This window comes from Labrus mixtus, chromosome 7 (assembly GCF_963584025.1).
Source record: "Labrus mixtus chromosome 7, fLabMix1.1, whole genome shotgun sequence".
Taxonomy (NCBI): domain Eukaryota; kingdom Metazoa; phylum Chordata; class Actinopteri; order Labriformes; family Labridae; genus Labrus; species Labrus mixtus.
In genome coordinates this window covers 27,087,042-27,111,902 of record NC_083618.1, presented here as the reverse complement: position 1 = coordinate 27,111,902, position 24,861 = coordinate 27,087,042, and the positions used below count along the sequence as shown (strand labels likewise).

Below are 24,861 nucleotides of genomic sequence, written 5' to 3'. Positions count from 1 at the left end.
AGTGCTGGAGACACGAGCCACAGAGCTACAAAGCGCTTTCCCGCCTGCACAATGCTTCCTCTCTGGGTGATTCTCTCGTCACATATTGAACCTGGGCGTCTACTGGAGCACAAACATCACGACTGGTGGCCAAAGAAAATCAGCAGAAATCTAAATGAAGTCTTGCTGACTGAGCAGAGTTTAGGTCATGACATGGGACCTAGTACTGGTAAAGTATGGTTTAAACCTCAGAATGGAAATGATTTCCAATAATCTATATAATTTCTTCACATCACTCTGTTGATTTGTTGTCACTTAATGTTGATTGTATTCATCTAAACTGGGTCTGAGGGAAAAAACGAGGCGCCTAAATATATCCTGTTCCTGCTAAAGAGCCTCTTTGAAAGCATCTGTCTCGACATCAATAATGCTGGGACACTTTAATACCCTCAATACCTATTAATGATGCACTACACTGAGTCAGATATTTAGGGATTTGTAAGATCCCAAAGGGCCCTTATTTTAGATTTTTGGGTACAATTAGATCGAGTCATACAGGGGATGTGGTGACGAACTGTGGGACCAGAATAGACTGTGTCGTGCATGCAGGAGAATCTACCTCACTGTCCCACAGTATGAGCCAGGTCTGCTGTGTGTTGCTGGATGCTCTTTAAAATTACTGGGGAGCCTGGAAACACTGAGTTTCACACTCCAACACAAACAGAAGCCTCGGAACAGGCCACTTATAACTTTCATGGAGGGGGAAAAACTTTCTCGCCTGTATTGCAGATCACTTTTGCAGGTGAACATGGTCCCCGTAGAAGTCACATCCTGCATATTGCAAATTTAATTTTAAATAAATATTCATTAAAAAGGTTACAAAACATGCATAACAGCATTGCTAAATGTTGTTGTTGCAAGGCATGAACAAAGACTCCAGGAAGGAAAGAGTCCAAGAATTAGTCCTGTTTATCTCATTCTGAGTTTTTTTTGTGGATTATCCAACAAGTTAAAAACAATTTTGTGAGCTTTTAGTGTGCTGGTAAGTTGATTTTGTTACATTATTGAAGAGCCAGTTGTTTTTCTTTCATTTCCTGCCGTAGTTTTAGCCAGTTGTTGGTTTAAGCCTCATGCAGTATGCCTCAAACAGCTAAGAGAGTTGCATTAGTCCTCTGATTCTTTTACATTTTATTGGCCTTTTTGCCTTGGTTGATAGGTCAGCTGAAGTGAGACAGGATATGTGGTCACCACTCGACCACTCTATACTATATGCATTCTCAACAATTCTGCAGGTTTTGATCGCATGAAGATTGACTACAGGTTCAAGCAGCTCCCCAACAACGTTGTTTGGATGTGCAGTGTTTTCCTGCAGGATGAGCTGGTATATGAGGCCTTTGCCCCTGGGAATCTTATATCAGCTGAGCTATAACAGCAACTCACTGCTAAAAGGTTTTCTGCTGCACTAGCCCTTTGAAAAAAAAGATGGATATTGATTGAAAGAAAAATTGTAGTCATTTTCTGTCCTATTCATTATTACTGTACCTGAACTACCTAAACTCTGCACCATGCATTAGTTCAACAATGATCTTTTTGAAGGTCAAGGTTGTTCCTTGTCAGAACACGTAGGCATGCTACGGATGAGCTGTTATGCTCAAGAGAAAAAGCTAAAGACCCAGCTCTTTCATGAATACCTACTAACTTAATGATGATGGTTTCGATATCATTGATGATGATGATGATGGTTGTGACAATTGTTTTTGTTTGATAACGACGACTTATAAGATGGTTTCTATACTGATTAGAGCTCTCAAGAACTGCCCTCAATGTTGTGCTTTGCCTCTGGTCACTTCCTGTCAGCACCTGTGTGTCCAATCAGACTCAAAGCTGATCGTTTGCTCTTACTGACATTGTTCCCTTTTTTTCTAGATCCTTGCTTGTGTTGTTCTTACTCTCTGATGTACGTCGCTTTGGATAAAAGAGTCTGCTAAGTGAATTGTAGAATTGTAGAATTGTAGAGATGGCTAGGCTGGGCAGGCTTTCTCCATTCTTCTTAAGGTACAAAAATCCACATTCACAAAGTCTTAGTGTTAACAGGTTTGATCAGAGGATGAAACATTGTTCCCCATCGTGAAGCAAAGGCCTATGGTGCGCATTCACACCACATGCATACACCGTACGTGTACATGAGCATGGTGTAAACTGGTTTGAGTTTGGTCTATTTGGTCTCCAAAGGTCTGGTGATAGTTTTGTAGTCTGGCCCTGCTGTACTTTCAGGCCGTCTAATTTGACTCCCCTGCCAGTCAAAAGAAGTTAAAATCCTTCCTGCCTGCTGAAGAAGATGTAATCAGCATCCCTGCTTTGGTGACTCTGGAAATGACTGCTGGGTAAATTGGCCTAATGAAACGCATCAGTTACAATGAACTCACCCTCACAAACACTGTTCCTCAGCTGGTATCCTGCAGGACAAGTGACCCGCAGCTCGCATACAAATGATCCCACTGTGTTCACACAGTGCTCGCTGGGACGACAACTGTGGGTGTTAGTCGCACACTCGTCCACATCTGCAGGAGAAAGAACAAGGGAGAGTGTGTAAGAAATGGCGGGGGGGGGGGGAGGTGAAGCGGTGAGAGGGTGTATGACCATGAGGTAGAGGTGAAGCTGACTCTCTGAGGTTGCTGATGGACACGGCCTGAATTTAATTCTGTCCCCCCTGACTGGTCCTGACACTGTCCCCATGATGGGGCTCAATGACTCAGCGGCAGATTGACGTCAGCAAAAATAATCCTGAAAAAAACACCAACAAAGCAAGTCCTTATAAGAGTTAGTGGAATACCAGAAAATTACATATTTTGCTTTTGCCAGCATGATAATCACTAGCTGGGAAGCTTTCATGAGAGTCTCAGGCTGAGACACTTAAATCCAACTGAAAAAAAGTCGTCTATTTGTGCAGTCCAAACCATATGAAAGTAATTTTAAAATTCATTGTTTAGATTTTCTTAAAAGGAAAAGTTAGAAAAGAGAACACCATAATTTGTCTTGTCGCTTCAAAGCCTCTGACATCGCTCGCCTGCAGGGGCACAGAGACGACACGCACTGGTGACTCTAGTTTACAAAACCAAGGACAGACCGTTTCGTTTCCAAAGCCTCTTCAAACATCCTGTGATGCCTCTTTGGTGTCATCATGTGGTGTTTTACTGTTGACATCTTGCAGGTGTGTCTCTGATTGGCAGTGACTCAGCAGACCACAGCGGAGCAGATGCTTGTGCTGGTTTTAGAGAAGACAGAGTTAAAGAAAGTTCCTTTCCCTCTATTATCTGCTCATCCGGTAAAGGATGCTGTAAGAACCCACCACTGACTTTACTGATTATCACACCTTATATTGTAATTATTAAATTTGGGGATTTCATTTGGTTTAACGTGATCCATTAAATAATAATTTGTTGAGACCTCTTGAGTCATGAAAAATACTGACAGTTTTTTTTCTTCACAATTTCTGGATTATGAGCAACAGCTAACAGCAACAGCAGGGTTCATGTCAAAGCAACATGTATAAAGGCGCTTCTGCAACACAAATGTAATAGTATAAAACATCATACTGGTGAATGGGGGGGGGGCAGTAAAGACAAAAAAACGGAGAAACTCTCCACAAAGTCATCTATGTCATAGCCACACCCACTCACCTGTGGTGGGGCTTATTTGTTTTGAAAGAAAATGCTGCACTTATCACTTATTTTATACGACAGAGGATCAAATGAAAGTGTCTGATTGTAAAGAAAAGATTAAAATGTGTAATTTGTAGTAAACAAACACATTTGCTATAATCTCTTACTGTATACAGTGTTATAAGGATGAGGACCACAGCATAAGCAACTAAACTGTTTGAATTAAAGTATTTGGGTGAAATCCAGCAGATCTATAATGTTACATTTGATTTGCTAACTAAGCTAGCTATGAGTGTTTGGTAACTTATACAGTCTACACGCTCTGGAAAGTTTTGTGTTCAAAGCCTAAGGTCGTTTTTTTCTGCTGTCCTGCCTGGTTCTTAGTCAGCTTTGATGTCAGCTAGCCATATTTAACGGTGGCGATTACAATTTTATGCAAATGTTCTTAAAAAAACAAATGATGTGCGAGGCGACAGAAGCTAGCATATATTGTCACTGACAGTTAGGTGCAATTAATACGGTCATTTCAATATATATGTTCTCCCCTTCATTATTTTCTGTCATGCACATATCAAAGGCCATGATTAAAGTAATTTGAATATATGTGTGTGCAGAAAAGAAAACAGGCCATTTAACTTAAGATAGACTAAGTCCAGATTTATTATTACCACAACTCATACTGCCCACATCACCCTCCCAGAATACATCATGCAGCGCTGTTCTGCAGGCCGTTACATCAACTTCTGACACGACTGCTTTGCAAAGCCCCAGTCAAATTTAAAATATCAGTTCTTGGCAAAGGCTAAGTGGTGTTTTGCTTGTGATGCTTGTTTGTGTGAAATAAACTTCACAGGAGCAAACCTTTAAATCTTTATCAGCCAAAAAAAAAAAAAAAGCTCTGCAGCCGGTAAACAGGCGCTGTTGATTTATGACACTGGTGTGATCATGCCAAGACAGTGGACCGCCGCTCTGTTGTGGCTCATCTTTATCAAACTGCTGCATACCGCTATCACGCACAGTAGCGCATGGCCGATTAGCTGGATGCTCTGATATCGTTGGACTGGGAATATTACGTGTATATCCGAGTGTCTGTGTGAATGCACGCCGCGTGGCAGTCTCCCAGATTTGAAGATCACCACAAAAATATTCCACAGGGGAACCCGACGTAAAGGTCTTGTACAAATCTGCGAGAAGGAGCCCAGGCTGAAGAACAAAAGGCAGGAACAAGAGGGGAACATATTCTCTTGTGTTGCCTTTGTATCCGTTGGCAGTCCCTCGCTGGAATCCCTTTTCTCAACTTTCAAAGCTTTTGCTACGGGGAATTTGAATGAGCTGTGTGTCTTACAACACCTTCCAACCAGGAGCAGCAGGAGGAGAAAAAAAACACTGATCTGAGGTTTCCATCGTGCACCTGGTGTGTGAGAAACATCCTGCAGCTCTTTTCCCTGTAAGGTTATTCACCTCCGAAAACTACACAAGCATCGCCTCTCACAGCACAGAACACAGTTTATTCGATTATATGAAGCCTCTTAGGAGCTGCAAGAAAAAAAACACATTCACCTTACTCACTTAAATGAACACTTTCCCCTTCTGACACTGCAGCAGAGTGTTCAGGACTTATAGTTTACTGTGCACGCAGCGCTGTGCTGACAAGAGTCCCGTTTGGGGCCTTGCCTTTGCAAATGTCCCCGTTTGTTCCCCCAACCGAGAGACATCTGCTGTCTTCATCGTAGGGAGGATATTTCCAGGGGCAAAGCAAACCGAGCGCTGAATCTGCCTCATCCTCTGGGTCTATAGCTCCCCGTCAAGCCGAGGGATGGATGGGACCGTTTCCAATGTTTGTGTATTGCCAGTCTTGCAGAAAGTCGCCTTCTCCTTCCACTCTGGTGGCCAGCATTTTTCCAGTGCGTCATTCCGAGAGCCAAAAAAAGAAAATAAAAGGGGAAAAAAAGTGCCTCAAGGTTCCTTTCCCCCAGGGACACCGAGATTACACAGCAGTGAGGAGTGAAGTGATCCAATACATACAAGGTGGGGAACAAGGACTCTTATTTTTTGAAAAATACAAATGCTTCATCGAACATCGAGGGGAAAGCAACTGGCAGCCTTTGGAAGAATTCCATCAAGAGGCCAGAGGAGACTGTGCACGGGGAGATGTCTGAGAGGCAAAGCGATTAGGCCCAGAAGTAAACACACACCCTGTTGTGCTTTCACACCAGAGCCAGCAGACCGTGAGTTTTTTTTTTGAAAAGTTCAAGCTGAGATAGTGAAGTCAGCCTTGGCTTATTCGCAGATGTGGTTCTAGACATGAGGTTTAGGATTACACAGCCACAGACAGGTGGGACTGAGAGGACAGCAAGCTGCGAGCATGATTTCCACATCATTATTACGAGGGATTAAGTCAGGAGGATGTGCCAAAAAAAAATGATACAAATGAGGAGAATACATGCAGGGCAATGTTTTGTTAAGGCTTTAGTACAGTTTGCCTGGAGACCTCACGTTATCTAGTTATGACTGCACAAGATGTGCAACAATAATCTAAAAATCTGCTATGTAAAGGGAAAATTCTGCTACACATTACTGCAGTAATTTGTCAAACAGAAATTGTATTTTTTCCAATGAGAAGTGTCACCTCAATGATTCAGAGATCGTTAGATCGGGTATCAGCGACAATGGGCCGATTCATTGGGGCAGATCGATACAATTCAGTTACGGCTCTGTCATCACTCAGTGTGCAGGTAGGCCTGTGCTTTTTGCGGCGCAGAGCTAACATTGAATGTAGGGCGCTAACAATTAACTATTTGACGCTTGTTACGCCGCTAACTTCTGAGGCTTCTTGAAATATACCATATGTCCTCAGAAAACGCGATGATGTTGTTGGTGTCAAACCAATATTTGAGACATGCAAAGAATTTCCAGACAAAATGAAAGTGAGCAACAGCACATGGTTAGTGCTGAATATATAACTTTAGTTTATTTGGATATAGTAAATGGTAAATGGACTTCAGCTTGTATAGCGCTTTTCTCTTATTCTGACTACTCAAAGCGCTTTTATTCTGAAGGTCACAGCTTCACATTCACACACTGATGGTAGAGGCTGCTGTTTAAAGTGAACATCAGAAGTAACTAATCCCATTCATACGTCATCGACGAAGCAGCGGGAGCAACTTGGGGTTCAGAGTCTTGCCCAAAGACACATCAGACATGTAGCTGCAGGAGCGCGGGATCGAATCCCCGACCTTCCAGCTGAGAAACATCCAACTCTTCTCTTCCGCTGATCCACAGCTGGCTCAGTTGGTAGGAGGGCACAAACAATTAGGCAAACCAGTTTGGAAGTATTTCATGCTTGTTAAGCCACCAACTTCTGCAGCTACTTGAAATATCTGCAACGCTTATGTGCCAACGGTGCGGTGGTAGAATGAGTTCAACCGAACTAAAAATGTAGATGAAATGAAGCAGTTAACTTTGTCCACATTGCAAAGAGAATCTTCCCAGTGATGTATTGAAAGCAACAAAACACCTTGAACAACGCTACATAAATATTTTTCTGTACTTTAAAAATTGGATCAGTGCCTCATTAGTATCCTGTCTATGATAAGAATGCTAAGCCAAGCCTTATTATCTTATCCAAACATCGAGTGAAACATTGGTATTCTTGAATTATTATAAGCTGTAGCAATATAATGTTGGTGATTAATGTTCTTACTTGCTAACCGTAGATCAGAACATTGCTAAATTTGGCTGAGTTATGGCCAGGAGTGGTGCTAAATTAAGAGCTGTTTGGGAGCCGAGGCAGCTGCTCTTACTGCTGAACTGAGCCAAATGATCTGGCTCACTTTGAAGAGCTGGTTTTAAACCGCTGTGCACCCAGGGTCCAAACGCATTTATTTAATTGATTAGACTTCTTGAGAGTTGACAGGCATCTCTTAAACTCTCCCCTTAGCTTTTCTTCAGCTTCAAAGAGGGATAAATTACAACTGTATCATTCTTATTGGGTGCCCTCCAAAACCTGTTTATCCCATTACCCCACTGCAGCTAATGGATGCTAACTAATGCAATTAATACTACTGGTTTACGACTTGGACATGAGATCTGAATGTTGTAAAAAAACATTGGACATTCTAGTCACTGATGACACGGGCAGTGGGGCGTTCGACTGTCCTCCTGTTTCCTATTTTTCTAGAGATAAAAATGTTACACGTTGACACACATGGACATATCCACCTGGGACGTGTGGACAATACAACATGTTTCTTCCATTGCTGAGATGGTGCTGCATGTTTTAACACTAAAAAGGTCAAAACCTTTATCAGCCTGTGGACCAGGAAGGAACACAAAATTAAAAATGAACAACATGCAGCTCCAGTAATGTCTACCCTCTTGCATGTATTGAGTCAACATGATGGAAAAACAAAGACAGAACTCGGATTCAGAATCAAAGGAGTTCTGTCCGCCAGCTGATCCCAACTGGCCAACCTCCGTCCAGGTTGAGTGTGAACGCCACTCCTCTCGCCATCGAGTGAGGCGACAACAAAACCTCCCAAAAGCCTTTGTACCTAAAGCAAGCGTTTCATTGGAGTAAACCACATTTAGAGCGGCTCGCCATGCTTGCTTCCCTTTGCACTGTTAAGGTTCCCCGCCACAGGGTCAATGTGTAATGGGGGCCCTTGACATGGGAAAGGTTGGGAACCCCTGTGTTCAGCCCCACTGTGATTCATTAAGAATATTATCAATCAAGACTCCCCATCTGTACTCCTTTTGTTCTCTGTGTGCAAGACCTTCCTTGCTGCACCTACCTTTTAAGAGTGATACATTAAAAAGGTCTCATTCTTATTGGATGCCCTCCTAAACCTGTTAACCTAATCCCCCCCCTTGAAACTTAGGGATGCAAACAGATAATCACATTGACCAACAGATCTTTGAAAACTAACACAAATACATACAAACACTTACACAGCGTGTCATGGCTGAATCAAAAGGCTCACTTGTTTTGGGTGAAATCCTTATTAACATCTCAAACAACACCACCTCATGCTGAGGAAAGCAAATGTTAAGTAGCTGGAGGCAAAGTACAACCAAATGTCAGAATTTATGATGAGGATTTGTCCAAATATTTAATTCATTTCTAAACACTTCATTGGTGTATTTTCTTTGACATTTTCTTTCCCAGTTAACAAGGATATCTTGGCGATACTTTATTCCACTATTGTACTCATTAAAGCATCATCAAAAAACCATTGAAGGTAAAAGAGTCAAAAACAGAAGACAGCAGTGCTCTTTAAACAAGCCCTACTATATAACCTTGCAGTGAATCCAAACTCCCCTCAGGGAAGATGGATTACATTTCAATGATTATGCATTCTGTGTGATGCAGCACAAAGAAATGGCCTTTAGTCTGGATCAGACCACATTTTTTTCTCTTTGTTTGGCTGAGCAGTGTCTCTGGTACAAAAGAAAAAAACTGTGGTCAATCAGCAGTAATATCTTGCACAACGTTTGGTGGAGTAGAAAAATCCCACTCTCAGGAAAATCCCACATGTAAACCCAAAAAAGATGTTAGAATGTGACCACAGAGATGGTCACGCAGTCGGCCTTGGGAACTATTTGTGTTTGAAGCTCAGTGTGTATGGACTTGTGTTGGGAACTGGAAGGTCGCCGGTACAAGTCCTGGTGCGGACCAAAGTATGGACTGAGGTGCCCTTGTGCAAGACACATAACCCGAACGCTCTTTCATGTGATGCCGCTCACTCTGACTTCTCTCCATCAGTGCATGTCCATAGGATCCTGTGGTGTGTGTGTGTGTGTGTGTGTATTGCAGCCTATGTGTGCAAGCATGTCTCAATAACGGAGTGCAAAAGTAATTTCCCCTCACTGGACTAATAAAGTAAAAAGTGCTGCAAGGTCTCGTCAGTGTAAAAGCTCTCAGGTCTGACCTGAAAACACTTATTCATGCAGCTCCTCTGCAAAAAGAAAAATCCAACCCTGATCTCAAACACCTTGTTTAGGCAATTTGGAAATCGAAATCGAACAGTTTAAAGCTAGAAACCCTTTTGATATCTGAATTTGGAGTTGTTGGCGTGCTTTTGTGTGTGTTTGGACTGCAAAATGTCTGCATGTGTATCCATTCACAGCTTGGTGATGTAGAGAGAGATAATGACAGATCTCTGATTTACTGGCTAACCCAAACTCTTACTGTTCATATGTTTAAAGCTCTCTTCACACAGCTCTTTTCTGATGGCACACTGGAGGATCCTGCTTATTCACATGCGCGAGCACACACACACATACGAACACATCTCCATGGGAACAGCTGTGTGTGAGACGATATGACGATATGGTAGCAGCTTTGTGTGTAAACCGCACATCTGTGAATCAAATTCTCACACAGTCAAATAGAGGTGCTTACATTTGCCTAACACATTTTAGATTACTCGTCTGCAAACACCCAAAGGTGTTAATCATTCAGTGTTTTCACAGTCGGTATGATAAACTATAGTGTACCTGCTGCTGGGGGTTTACTTCACACAGTAATTAGATCTCCATCAAACCCTCTAATACCCCCCTCACACTCACATCTTGTAGTGCTATTTGCTTTAATTCCAGTCCAGGCCTAAAGTTGCCCACCCACATGTTCACATGTGGAAACACTTTGTGAGAAGGTCCCCGCTCTGCTCTCTGAATGAGGTGATATGAGGGGAACACTAACTCGTGTGTAGAGCTCGTGCATGCAGAGGTTTTATTCCATTGGCCGACTGACAGACAGTTTAAATAAACTCAGAGAGAAATTGCACTTTGACTGTATATTCACAGCCATAACTGAAGGGAATCCCTCTCTCACAGTGGGCCTTTTATAATGAAGCAGATGTGTTAGAAAAGCATTTTATGAAAGACAACTACTATGACAGTAAATTCATTAACATCCTACTATGTTTGCATTTCTGTCATAACATCTTGTACAGGTTACAAGGTTCATAATTATACTACAAGGAGGGGTTTGAACAAGAAGCTCTTCTTGAGTTGGTGTGTATTGGATTTCAGAGTTGGATCATAAATCACTTTATTCACAAAGGAAAACAGCTGCTAAGTTTTCACCCTGTTGCAAATTCACCAATCAATTTACTAACTACTACAGGAAATATATTACTGTAAGGCCAATCATGGAAAATAGTATTTGGCATGACTTACATTTTCTTCTGCAGAGAGTTTGAATGTTGCATCCATGCCCAAGATAAATACAGCTTTTTTTTTTATTAATTTGATGTGTTTTGATTCTCAGCAGCAACAACTTCTTTTGATTCTCACTTCTGATCACTGATGGGCGAGTTACTGAAGAACTAGTTACAGCTCTAGTTACTATCAAAACGTTACTGAGTTAGTATCTGAGTTACTGCATGATACAAGTAACTATTTCATGGGAAAGTACCTTTAGCTTTCCTTTTTTTCTGTCCAATACTCACATCAATGTTCACATTATTTAGTGTTGCTGAGGCAGTGTGAGAGGAAACAACCTCGCAAATTTAATTTCACATTGTAGCCATTCATAATATGTTAGTATTTTTCTAATTGGTTCTATGAGAAGCCCCCAGGAAGTGCGCTGACTGTTGAAGCCAATTTTACATAGTGGCCAAACCTGGTATTGCAGCCACAACTACATCAACTTCCCGATATGGACACTTAAATAACCCTTTTTAAAATTATAAGTAAAATCCAATTAAATATTTAATCAGAGATGTTTTTCAAGACATAATGAAAGTGCATCAGAGCCACGGGACAGCGCCTGTAAATGTGCATGCTCTATGGGCCAAAAAACACGGAAGATCCGGGTACTATTACACCCGGAATTCAAACTTTTTTTGCTTTATGTGCAACTGAGCAGCTTGAAGGAATGAACAGGGCTCCGCCTCCAATTCTGTATCCACTTCTGTTATACATCCATGTTCTCTGAAGGCAACAGACTCACCAGTGGAAAGCATGTCGTCATCAACATACCCTGCTATCTGTCTGTTTAGACCTGGCTTACAGATCATGGAGCTGGTGGTGATTTGAAATGAAGTTTTATCTGTTTGGATGGAGTGACTCCTTCGGTCAGTCGAGTTAACATGAGCTTCATCTGGGTCTCCAACAACTAGTTTAGTAGAAGTGTGTTGTTCAGCTAGGTGCTTTGTGAAATTAGAATTGTCATTATTTTCGGTGGCCAACGTTTTGCCTTCTGAACATAGTCTACAACTCAAAGTCAAAGCTATATTCTCATCGTTTACTTATAACTGTCTGTAATAGTAATGTAATTCTGTTATTGAATCTGAAAAGTAACAAGATACACTCCTATTTACTTCAAAAGGAAGGGGCTTACACCTGACTCTGCTACTGATAAATACAACTCCTTGTTAAAAAGCATTTAGTTGAACTCTCTGATTTTATCTCTGATGTCTTGTAAATAAGAAATATGAGTTTTAAATCAATATTTATTGAAAAAAAAAATGATGTGAGGGAAGCCTTGGTACACTCCTCTCAGTTATACAAATTCAACAACAGCTTCATCCCCCAAACTGACCATAAAGTGAAATCAACACTGCTGGAACAAAAACTGTTCACTACACCTTCATTATGGGAACATTTATTGTCAGGCTGTATTAGATTTAGCTAAATCTTTTAATGAAGTGTTAACCCTTATAAAGTTGTAATGGATAACATTAGAGGTGCGGAAAAAAATCGATAAATGTAAAAATCGAGATTCTTATCCTCTGAGATTTTAAACAGATTCATAACTTCAGACATTTTTTTTTGGGCTAATCAGTAGAATGCCAAATAGAGCAACAAGAAATTCACGCCAGACTCACAGATGACTGGAGTATGTACTAATTTATAAAATAGACTTTGAATCATGAATCCAGAATAGATTCTGAATCGAAGTGTGACCCCAAGAATCGAAATCGAACTGAATCATGAGACTCCCAAAGATTGGGAGCCCTTGATAACATGTTAGAAGACCCTTCCATATTTATCTGTTTATTTATCCATCCAGCAGGCATGGGGTCCCGTTAGCTTATGAGAGTGGTTCTGGTTCATTGAAGTCCAATATTCTCTTTTCCTTTAGGTGTGTTTTGGTCCCTTTCAACTCCAAACAAAAAATGTGTTATTTTCTGCTGCCTGCTGAGTTATATATACTTAAAACTAAAAAGCATAGCTCTTAAAAAAAAAACATCAGTGCATTATGTTTAAAGGTATGTATAGTATGTCTTCAGGAGGAACAAAACGGCTTGAAATAAAGAGAGAATAGGGCAACAAATGAATTGCTTGTAAGGCAATCAATACATTTCAATAGTTTATGATGATCTATTGCTCCCCTTTATGACTCTACATGCTACATAAGTCTTTTTTTCCTTTTATCAATCGGCTGCTTTGCTCCTGTTGTCGATATGTTGGTGACAAAAGGCCAGATATCTTCAATCCAATTACAACACAGCTATCCAGCAGTCCAGGATTTAACACAGCACAGATGTAAGCCCTCCCATGATTAATTGACCTTTTTTAATAAGTGTGATATAATAAAATAATATCACCATATGATGTATATTGTTTCTTTTTTTCCCACACCTGGTGCATTATTGGTTTCAAATTGTTTTGAGGTAATAAACTGTCAAATAAAACCACAAAACATAGGAAACATCACGTATGGTTCAAATTGAGACTATACAACTTAAAAATTGTGTTACCATGTGGTTCTGTTTTCAAGCATCCTGTAGCTAACGCTTCATTTTTGTCGTAAAAAAAAAAAAAAAAAAAAAAAAGCAGATGTGTCTTCTGACCTCCGCCTGTCCGTTTCTCCAGTGACGCTGTTCTTCCATGTTTCCATGCATGGCTTTCTGAAAGGAAAAAGGTATCCAAGTGCACAGATACAATGTAAAGTGGTTTTTGTTCTTGCAGCTTTAGCTCCCCACCAGGAGTAATTGGCTAAGGTTGACTAATGCTCCAGGCACCAGGAAGTTGGAACCCAATCAGTCGATGCATTGTTTAGCCACACAAGAGCCGCAGTTTCTCCTGCTTCATGAGTGACTGCATCCAATTATAAAAGTGTCCTGATCTCTGGACATACTGCTCCGATGCACATCTGTTCTGTTGCCATGACTGTATGTGTTTGTTGTTGTTCATTTACACAGCAGTGAGCGGTATTGTTACTCGTGTTGGGTTGGTTTGTTACCTTGTGCAAACCCTGTTTTTCGAGGGGGAGAGAGCTTAAGGGAAGCATTGTGAGAGGCTCCAATTACTGCCAACAAGAAGAATGAGCAGCCCTTACCTTCACACGTGTGTCCGTCCATCATCAGAGAGAAGCCTGGGAAGCAGGAGCAGCGAGCCCGGCCTGCCACCGCCGTACAATGTTGACTGCAAGGACCATTTTCTGTTGGAGACAAAAAAAATGAGCTGCATGACTTCACACAGCTATGCCCGCAGGACAGTCATTCACTCATAATGTCTTAAATTCTTCATCCCTGTGCTGTGTCTCTGCTGTCCTGCTAACTCATTGCCATGTTGTTTTGCTCCCCCCAGGCTCCTGACTCTACCTTCACACCCTCGCACTGATCATCACCCCCCTGCAGGAAGGAGCCTCTCATGAGCCGTCACATCCAGCACAACAGAAATCAATTCTCGCTATTTAACAGCTCGATAGTCCTGTCACAAAGAGGCATGGACCAGACAGGGACTGTGTCACACTGAAGCTATGCAGGAGTGAAGAGTCAGAGGGACGCTCCGTTCATTGATCAGGATATTCTTATAACAAATCAGACACTCTATTGAAGAAGGGGCCTTTGTTAAAGTCTCTGGAGGAGAGATTCTTGCATCTCGAGGGTTTGCACTGTTCGCACTCGATATTGGGTTTAGGAAAATGCTGCAGCGTCATCACAGCAGAGAAAAAAAGAAAGTATAGCTGTTTTCACACAAGCACTCCTGAACATTTCTGAAAGATTTCCAGGCAGCCTGAAATCTTCCTGAGTTGCTTATTCACACATGCGTGAAGTTTTCCCTGTCTGATGGGAGAAGGGGAAGCGGTCCAAGGAGGAAAGGCATGGCATAGAAAAGACACTACAGGAATCCAAGATGGTGAACCTAGTGAAAGAATCTGACACATTAATGATGTTGTTTGCCTTCATATTAATGCAACGGTTAATTGGACGTCTTCACCTCCACATTCTACAATTCACTTAGCAGACTCTTTTATCCAAAGCGACGTACATCAGAGAGTAAGAACAACACAAGTAAGGATCTAGAAAAAAGGGAACAATGTCAGTAAGAGCAAACGATCAGCTTTGAGTCTGATTGGACACACAGGTGCTGACAGGAAGTGACCAGAGGCAAAGCACAACATTGACGGCAGTTTTTCTCATCTTTTAAGAAGGCACTTCTTTTGATTTTAACTTTTATTTTTATATATTTTTATATGGAATTATGATTTCAGACCCCAGAATTTCCATTATTCCACATGGAGAGCTTTTTGTTTTTGTGTATTTGCATATATGTATATTTGTATGTATGCAGGCGATGCCATGTAATGTATGTGTCTCATAGGTTTTTTAGAAACTTCTGTGACAGTTCTGATGTGAGTGAGAGGATGACGTTTGTGTTTTATCATTATTTATATTAAAAAAAGGACTTGCTGCCGTATTTGGACAGAAGGAAGCCAAGCACAGCTCAATTTTAGCTGTGTTGAACCTTAAGAATGATTGAAAAACAATAATCTCAATTGAGGTCAGTTCTTGAGAGCTCTAATCAGTATAGAAACCATCTTATAAGTCGTCGTTATTAAACAAAAACAATCGTCACAACCATCATCATCATCAATAATATGGAGACCATCATCATTAAGTTAGTAGGTATTCATGAAAGAGCTGGGTCTTTAGCTTTTTCTTAAAGGTGCAGAGGGACTCTGCAGATCGAATGGAGTTTGGAAGTTCATTCCACCACCGGGGGGCGACAGAGGAGAAGAGTCTAGTCAGCGTCTAGACCCTGTTGTGACATTCTCCTAAAAATCCCCAAAAACAAATACAGTTATCGGTCAAACATCATTCCGGGCTGCTGCAGCCATCGACTGGAACAACTTACAAAAAACTCTCAAACTGGACACTCTCATCCCTAAATCAGCTTTCAAGGACTCTATCATGGACACTCTCACTGACAACTGCAACTGTTTCTCAGTGCACTGACTGTTCCCAAACCTCTATCTGCTGGCTCATTACTGTCTCTCCCATGCATGTTGTCTTTTAGATGTTCACCTCTCTGTGTATTGCATGTGTATGCCACACATCTATGTGCTGTGCTGTTGTGAGTGTATGTAAGGAGGATACGTTGTACATGTGATGACTGTGTTTTGCCTTCCTTATGGCTGGTATGTTCTTTTAACTTTTTATTGTGCTGTGACTGTTTGGAAAAGTTGTCCGCTGCTATCTTCTAACTGTGCTGTTTGTCCTTTTAACACTGACCTTTCCTTTCAGCCCCGCACCCCCCCTCAAAAGGCTTCTGTCTTTTGCCAGGCCGTCGTTGAAAATAAGAAATCTGCTCTTAATGACCTGCCTGGTTAAATAAAGGTAAAATAAAATAAAATAAAATTCACAGTTACAACGACAGAGTGGGAAAGAACACACAGGCAGCAAAGAGAAAAAGAAGAGTAGATGAAGCAGCTTCGTTAAGTGCACAGAAGATTGCCACGGTCAGGGGGATGTAAATGTCATCACCGTCTCTCGCTTGCAGTTAATTTCTCCTGAATATCTCCTGCTGCGTTCACACATTGGCTTACTGTCACTTCATGCGGAAATATTACGAGACAGCTGGCAGGAAAAAAACACACATGCAGCTCACCCCGAACATTTGGGGAATCTTCAGCAGTTTCTTGCATGCATAAAAACACCTTGTTCCCTTAGTGTATCAGTGGGAATGCATGAAGAAAGACAAACACCCCTGCTTGTTTTGGTTTTTAAATAATAGATGTCCTCCGCTAAGGGCAGTCAAACTGTGCATAGACACATCCTGTCAGCTCTCCTCACGTCTGCTTACCTGCTTTATTTTATAAAAGCAGAAGTGATGCACTGAGCAGATGCATCTGGCCTACTGTGCTGTAGGCAGGAGACACGAGTGCTTTACACTTCACCGCCTTCTATGAAACCCCTCTCTAAAGCCCCAAACACTCTCATCACCCACTGCACATGAAGCTACAGCACTGAACTTAAGCCAAGGAGGGATCCTTCAAGAAAAGGCTCTCGCAGCAAGAAGAAAAACATTCCAGCTCATAATCTGCCAATCACATTTCATATTCCCATGTTGAGGTAATAGAGAAACTCCAGTGCTATCTCTCTCAGCTATCCAAGAAGTAATGCAATGTCAGTGAATCATCTGAAATCCCGTGGCTTCATTTGCTTCTGAATAGGTCATCTATTGTTTCAAATGAGGTCAATTTGCATCGATCGGAGTTTCACTCATTTTCACATTTCACCATTCAATGTCGTGTACGCTGCGGGGGAGGGGGGGGGCTAGCTCTTAAAGACACATATGAGAGACATTAACAGTAATCCTTCCCAATACTGGGAAACAGGCTGAGATTTCTCCACCTTCAAGAATTTCCCTCAGGGATTGATAAAGTATTAAAAAAAAAAAAAAAAATCTTATGCTCTGGGTTTAATTAAATATTTCTCTAGAATGTTTTACATCAGATTAAAAGTATAATAATCAAGTATTAAACACAGCTGTGTAGTAACGCAACTTAACATATTTGAAAGAACAGCATGAGAGATTCCTTATGATTTAAGATCTTAGAGGTTTTTTTGACATTTACGTACCATATTTAAACATCAGGCATGAATCCTGCACACATTGGTGTTACATGCATTGGAGTGTAATGTTGCTGGAAGTTACCTGCACAAGGATTGAAGCGGGCACGTGGCGGGCTGGTGGTGGTTGTACTGGTTGTTGTACTTTGTGTTGGGACCACAGCAGGCTCCTCTCTGACTCTATTGTCCTCATCAGGACTCACTGCACATGGGGGAAAAAAATACCAGGGGAAATTGTGAGTGTGTGTTTATGAGGTCAGTGAAGAGTTAACCCCGCAAAATGGAAATTACTTCATACTGAGGATGCAGAATGAATGGAGGCAGGCTGAGTAACATGTTGCCGATATATTCAACCAGAGTCAAAGATTAAATATCCTACATGTGTAACTATTTCCGAAACACACAATATAATTTGACTCTGGCTGGATGTTTTTGTCATTACGCTCTTTTATGGAGCAGAGAAATGTCTCTGAATAAATCATCCTTCATTTGAGGTTGTGGGGGAATTTTGATGAGCCTGTTTAATTGGCTTTAGCTTGAGTGCCACGATGTATAATGATGAAACCCGTTGTTGCTTTGAACCACAGCGTGGTCGTAGTAAAATGACCATAAACGCACGCACAATAAAAAAACAAGATTCCTTAATTAAAGCTTATAATGGACATAAAATACTTAAGTTTAACTGCCCAGCTATTCCGTCATCTCCCTCTCATTGAATCACAATGAGACATTTGAATTGAAATAAGAGCGCATTACCAAAAGGTGAAAAAGGAGGCTGCATGAAAAGCATCTGAAAGCATGTGCAGAAGGCTGCAAACACTAAAGTGGAAAACAAACCTGAGTCATAGCTGGATGGTCAGAAGAGAAATGCATTCCCAGTAACAGCCATTTAGTGTGCCTGATTTGGACTGAAAATGTTGTGGAATCATTATGGATTATATAATAATTGAACCTCAAAAAAAGGTGTATTTCATTGTCATTAAGGAGGTATATTGTTTATATCATAGCCTTTAAAAGCACACACTAGATGACTCATTAAGTAACACCACACACTTGAGGATTCTTTGGAAAATAAATCGGATAAAGACAAGCCTTGAATCAGGACAGAGTCTAGGATGACGCCCGGGTTGTGGACCTCAGAGGATGGGCGGATTGGAGCACCCTTCTACTTCCAACAGGAAATCTCCAACCTTCCTAAGCGGCGCCTCGGGGTCTTCAAACATGAGCTCAGTTTTATTGCTGTTGAGCTTAAGGAAATTGGTTGACATCCAGGTTTTGATCTTACACAGGCAGTTGACCCTGGAGTGTGTGTATGTGTGTGTTGGTGTAGAGTGTGTGTGTGTGTGTGTGTGTGTGTGTTTGTCCATTTCAGTAATTTATCCCTGCTTCTGAACTGAGTCCACTGAACAATTCCAATAATCAAAGCTAAGAAACAGCGCCAAAGCAAACGGTCAACAGCCTTCAGTGCACATGCTAACAGATTAGCTTTTCAACAGAAGGCTAATTTAAAGATTACAGGACAGATGAAGTCCTTCAAGGGCCACTCAACCAATGTCACTAAAAGGGATCAGTTTTGCAGTCATGTATGTCCTGAGAAAAAAGTTATATTGTCCTCTGTTGAGCTGGAGCAGTTTCACGTAACCAATGCTCATGATGACTCTAAATGTGAGATATTTAAATATAATTTAGGGAAAAAAACGCAGAACATGGCATTGGAAGCACAATGATTTACAAGGCAAACGTGATTTCAGAGAGTAGGTGGGGGGGGGGGGGGGGGGCCTGGTGCCTCAACTTTTACATTTTATAATCACTTGATTTATTTCTTACTAAGTTCTGGTTCCAAAACCAGATGACTTAAAGGTCACTAATATGTGTCCCTGGCCTGTCTACAAACCCCCCACTTATGAGAAAAGTCATTACTCTCCATCTTTCGCCTGCTCCACTTTTCAGAAAACAGGCCGTTTGGAGATGTTCAATTCATGACATCACAAAGGGCAGTAACCCCTCCCCCTCAGGTGGGTGACACTCCCACAGCGAGGTGTTTGTTCTGCCCTCTTGAGTCTGCCTTCTCACCGTAAACAATAGGACATGGAGCGAGAAAGCACCAAGCCCTTCCAGAGAGGGGGCGTGGTCAGACACAGCTCATTTACATATCTAAAGGTACAGACACAGAAACAGCCTGTTCTGAACAGGGCTGAAATAGAGGGGTTTAAAAGCATGATACAAATACAGGATCAGAGTGGATTTATAACAAGAAACTGCAAAAACATGTTTTGGGGTGCTCTGAGACTTATTCTAACTTGTTGCAAATTAGTATAATATGTGACCTTTAAGAGACAGCCTTGCTAAATGAGTGAACGTACCTGGTGCACAGGAGTGTCCGTCCTGCTGCAGGATGTAGCCCTGATGACATTCACAGCGGTAGGAGCCCCAGATGTTGGTGCATGTGTGCTGGCACAGCTGGCCCGCGTAGAGCTGACACTCATCCACGTCCTCCTGCTCCTCCACCGTGTTTGCAGCTTCATCCGTGGCACTGATGGAGAAGGCTTCCTTGGGGAACTTGCTGTCAGTGACTGGAGGGGAAAGAGAGAAAGCATGAGAGGGGTTCTTAAAATTAGATACAGCACCAGATTGCCTATATACTTTATCCCTCACAATTACCTCACGAAACTGACTTGAAGACACAAAACAACATCTGCTGCTCCATTTCATTTACACTCAGTGTTAAAGTGAGGCTTTTATCCCAAACTTCAATTCCTAAATTGCCATCATTAGAAAAACCAACAGTAACGAGTGCAAAGGACAGGGCCCGTGCAGTGCATTAAAGGAACTCTTATGAACTCAGGACACTAATGTGAGAGTAAAGTGCACAGAAATGAAATGGTAAGTGTTTCCGGAGAGCAATTAGAATGAGTAAAGATGGGAAAATATTAAGCAAAGAGGGAATGAAATGAGCCACTTACCTAAAAGAGGGTTTTTAGGTCATTGCTTCTGTTTGTGCACATTAAACATTGTCTCTGTAACAGCTGTTCAACTTCATCAAGTCTGTACACTAGATGTTTTATTTAACTTGTGCGTTGCTTTCCACTTGTGGCCACAATGGCCACAATGGTGGCCTATATGGTAACCTGTGTGAGTGAGTGTGATGTAAACTCTGGTGTGTTATGATAGTGGTTCACCGACATTTTTCCTGGTAGTCCTCCTACTTGTATCCAAAAAAAAAAAAAACTAAGCCACTCCAAGACCCACAAGGGGAAAAAAGTGTTACATTGCTGTCAGAAACCGACAACATACATTTAGGTAACATTTTAAAGGTTACGTCAAAGACCGCTGCATAAGGAAGCGGGAGCTGCTACCAAAAGCTGCCATACTGTGGCTGTATGTGCTGCTGTGATAAAAACTTAATTTAAATTTTACTCAGATACATCGTTGGTAAACATATTCTTTATGGTCGGTTTCACCAGTTCGTATTGACTATGGTCAACACGGAGTTTGTTTTTTAATCAGGGGGTCAAGGGGGGGAGTAGCAGAGAGAATCACTCCCATGATTCCCCTCCAGCCTCGATGTCATCTTTTGCATTGTTTTGATTGAGAGACACCTTTTGAGTAGCGTTGAAAGAGCTTTAAAAATCTTATACTGGTGTCCGTAAAATCCCTCATTTCAGCCTCTGCCTGAAACGTTTTTCTACAGGGTGGACTAGATTAGAGGTTCCCAACTGTTTTTCCATGGAGCCCCCCCAACTTGTATAGAAGGTGGGCCCCCCATGCCCCCAAGACCATTGTATAGATTTCCCAGTAATGTTTTAACATGATTTTTATTTCATATGTGCAAATCTAATTTTGACAACCTTAGAGCAGACAGAGCCTCGTGCCCCCTTCCTGAGATCTCAGGTGCCCCCCCCCCCCTTTGGTGGCCCGGACCCCAGGTTGGAAACCACTGGAATAGATTGTTACCAGCTACAGAGCAACGCAAATTAATGAGTCTAAAGAAGCCAAAGTGTTCTCATCAACACTTCATGGCCAAGAAGCTTGTTAATCCTCGTTAAAAAAAAAATTGGAAACAGAAACTTGCTCTGCATTACTTGATAGAAATTGTAGGTCTGTCAAACTTTGACTTTTCCATAAGATTAAATATAGCAAGTGAACAAATGACCCTGGGAATATAGGATTCAGAGTACAAAGGAGACCGATGATTTTTAGCTTAGGACACATTTTATATTTCAGCATGTAAGACCACTTTACTGCATTTTACATTTAAGAAACAAAAGTAGCTGGAAACAGTAAAAAGTGTTTTAGAAGTAGAGTTTCCAACTAAGTCAAAAGGATAACCATAAGCTGTAGTTGTACAACTAACAAAATACGCCATGAACGTCATTAGTCATTAGTCATTATAGGTCATGGGTTACAAACGATTACTGCATTTGTTTGCTTTGTGTTCAATTAAAGACCAGCTGTTTCAGACATTTGTGTGAAATGCTAATGGTAAACTTCCCACTGTTCATGTTAACTGTGGATGGGGAATGCATGAACAAAAACACTAACTGAATGATTGATTATACTATACACAAGTTAAAAAAAGAAAGTTATGCATCTAGTGGGACAGGGACGGTACAATTAGTGTGATTTACATGGCATTTTTATAAATATAACAGCACAGTCTAATTCAAGACTGCAAAACAAAATGTGTTGAAAAAAGTAAAACTTTGGGTGACTCCCTGAACTGTGGTCCATGAGGGAATCATTGTCTGAGAAAAACACCACGTGGGAGAGAAGTTTTCAACAGAGCAAACACTGTCAATATTTATTCTCTTAATATTCATACAGTGAAAGAAAAGAAAGGATGTGTTTGCTGCAAACTCTGGTGCACTTGGGGGCGAACCAAGACCCCTGTTTTCAAGCGGACCAGAGTTTGGTTCTTTGGCCCGTGCCAGAGTTCGTTTGAGCATTCACACCACCCCAAACCAAACAAAATGGACCAAACAGCTCAGGTGTGAATGCCCCCTTACAGACACCACTCTCTTTAGACGTATAACATGCTGTTAAATTAGTTTAAATAAAACTAAAGGTCAAATGACAACTGGTCAGGGAGACATTCTGCTAAACAAGTCAGACAAATGTATGGTTTAAGCAAACTCTACAGAGTCTGTCCAACATTAGCAAGAACCTTCCAGCAGAATGAAGAACACAAAGAAAGTTCTTTCACAAAGTAATTATAGCTTCACAGTCATGGGAATCCATTTTTTTCCCCCACTATAATGCTGCTGGTTTGTAACAGCGATGGCTCCAGTTGCGGGGTTTCAAGTAAATATTTCTCACAGTCATTACCTGCGGTTTAAATTCAGAGGAGCAAGGCGATTACATTTTTTCCTGTTTTAATTAAAAGGCGGTGAGTCATAAGAGTGAAAACATATCCCCCAAGGAAATAATTACAGTGCATCTCATCCTTATTTTCATCCATAAAACACTCACAAAGTAAAGGCATCCTTCATGCATCCTGAATGAGAGACAGAGAGAGATAGAGAGAGAGAGAGTGTGTGTGTGTGTGTGTGTGTGTGGGGGGAAGACAGACTGCTGCTCCAAAACCGTCCACAGCTTTCAGCAGGTTAATTGATTCCCACTTCAGAATGACATCATTCACATATCCCTTTAAAGCCGAAGGAAATGAGCTTCAGTTGATGGTTAGAACAGAGCATATTAAACTTTAGGATTAGGAGGAATTCTTCTGATGTTGTGAATGAAATAACAGGCTGCATGAGGTGGTGAGAAGTATGACTTTAACTCACCATCAAACTATGATACAACTGTTCTTATTAAAGTACAACCGTGAAGGCTGACTAATAATGAGCTTCAACTCATTATGATGCATGTCTGGTTCCAATATGGTAAACTAAAAAACTGAATAAAAGTCCTTTGAATTCCACATAAATACTTTTTCAGAAAGGTTAAAAGCTTGATTTAAGACCTTGTGCTTTCTTAAAGAGAGATTAAATGTTCTAATTGCACAGGAGAGTACAGACAGACAAACACGCTCACAAATACCGCTTCTTATTAAGTCTTATTTCAACCATTACAATTCTGATGTCATTGATGAAAAACATGCAAATCCCTGCTCACAGTACAGCAGTATCCTGTACAGCTGCAAACAGGATACATACAAGGTCATATTCAGAGCCCAGAAGAGAACAGAAGAAAAAGTCAAACTGCTCCACTGCAGAGATAAGGAGATACCAATAGGTATTGGAGCAGGTATATCCTGAACCTCAGCTTCTTGATCACACATTGACGTAAATGTCACAGGCATTAGGTTTCTTGATGGATCAGAGATGGATGGAAAGTTTGCTGGCACAAGTAGAGAGACAACAGCCTGAGCTTCCATCTGTTCCTGATTCATCCCCAGCTTGCATACTTCTTTTCCCATTACTCTGAAAGGTAACATGACTGCTGACCAATCAACTGAGAGCAGCTGTCTTTTCAGAAGATCAAACTCAACCCATACTCCACCTCTGACACACACTTCAATAAAGGACAAAAATATTGACGGCTCACACCAGGACAATTCCATAATACGACTACAGTGTGCAAAGTTTGTGCAACCTAGTTCATGGAAAATGTTTTGTCGATGGAGCAGCTAAGGAGGAAGAGTCAGCAATATACTTTGTGCAAAGTTAACCAATTGCTGAAGGATAAAAAGGCGTTCTTTGGAACCAGTATCAAAATCATCATTCTTTTAAGACCCTCTAAGTCGGACAGCTTTGCTAAAGTATCCCCCCTTTAATGCAGTGGTGGACTAAGACATCTAGATTACAGTTAATCCCTTGTGTTTTGTCCCATCCACACACTAATTACACTGGTCACACGGGAGTTTGGTTTTTGTTGCATTGACACTAAGAAGTGAAAGTATTCTCAAAATGTATTTTTTTTCCTTGTGTGAAATGCATTAAGAAAATGGAGAAGCTATTTACATCTGTATAACATTGAATAAATGTCAGTCGCAGTAAGATCTTTTGAGATAGACTTTAGGAAAAACAGGGTTAATGATTTTCTTTCCAGCGGAGCAGCTGGTTTATTGACATTGGACACCATGTTGCATGATTTCAAGAGAGAAATATTTTCAACACTAATTTAGGCTTGTAAGGAATAATAAGGCGAGAAAGTGCAGAATCGATCGCAAGCAATCAATGCACTACATGCATGCATACATACACACACATGCATACCCACATAATACTGGTCAATTTTTCATGCAATGATGGCATCAAAGATAAGGCCGCTGTTGCTTTTATCCGTTGTGCATTTATGTAAAATATTTGCTACTTGACTTTTCCATACCCTATTATAAGAGCACCATTCAAGAAACGAGCATTGGTGACTTAACTCGTACATGAACTCATTAAAGGTTGTTCTTTTCC

The 24,861-nt window shown here is 41.2% G+C and overlaps 1 protein-coding gene across 1 annotated transcript in view; it reads right to left on the bottom strand.

Annotated features, from left to right (window-relative positions):
- Window positions 1-24,861, bottom strand: part of fbln2 (fibulin 2) — a 73,053-nt gene that overhangs the window by 13,722 nt on the left and 34,470 nt on the right. The window contains exons 6-9 of the mRNA XM_061041439.1: window positions 19,816-20,025; window positions 17,538-17,654; window positions 13,933-14,034; window positions 2,406-2,540 (exon numbers count right to left, since the gene is read on the bottom strand). Of these exons, the coding sequence (XP_060897422.1) occupies window positions 2,406-2,540; window positions 13,933-14,034; window positions 17,538-17,654; window positions 19,816-20,025 (564 nt within the window). The remainder of the gene's footprint in view (window positions 1-2,405; window positions 2,541-13,932; window positions 14,035-17,537; window positions 17,655-19,815; window positions 20,026-24,861) is intronic.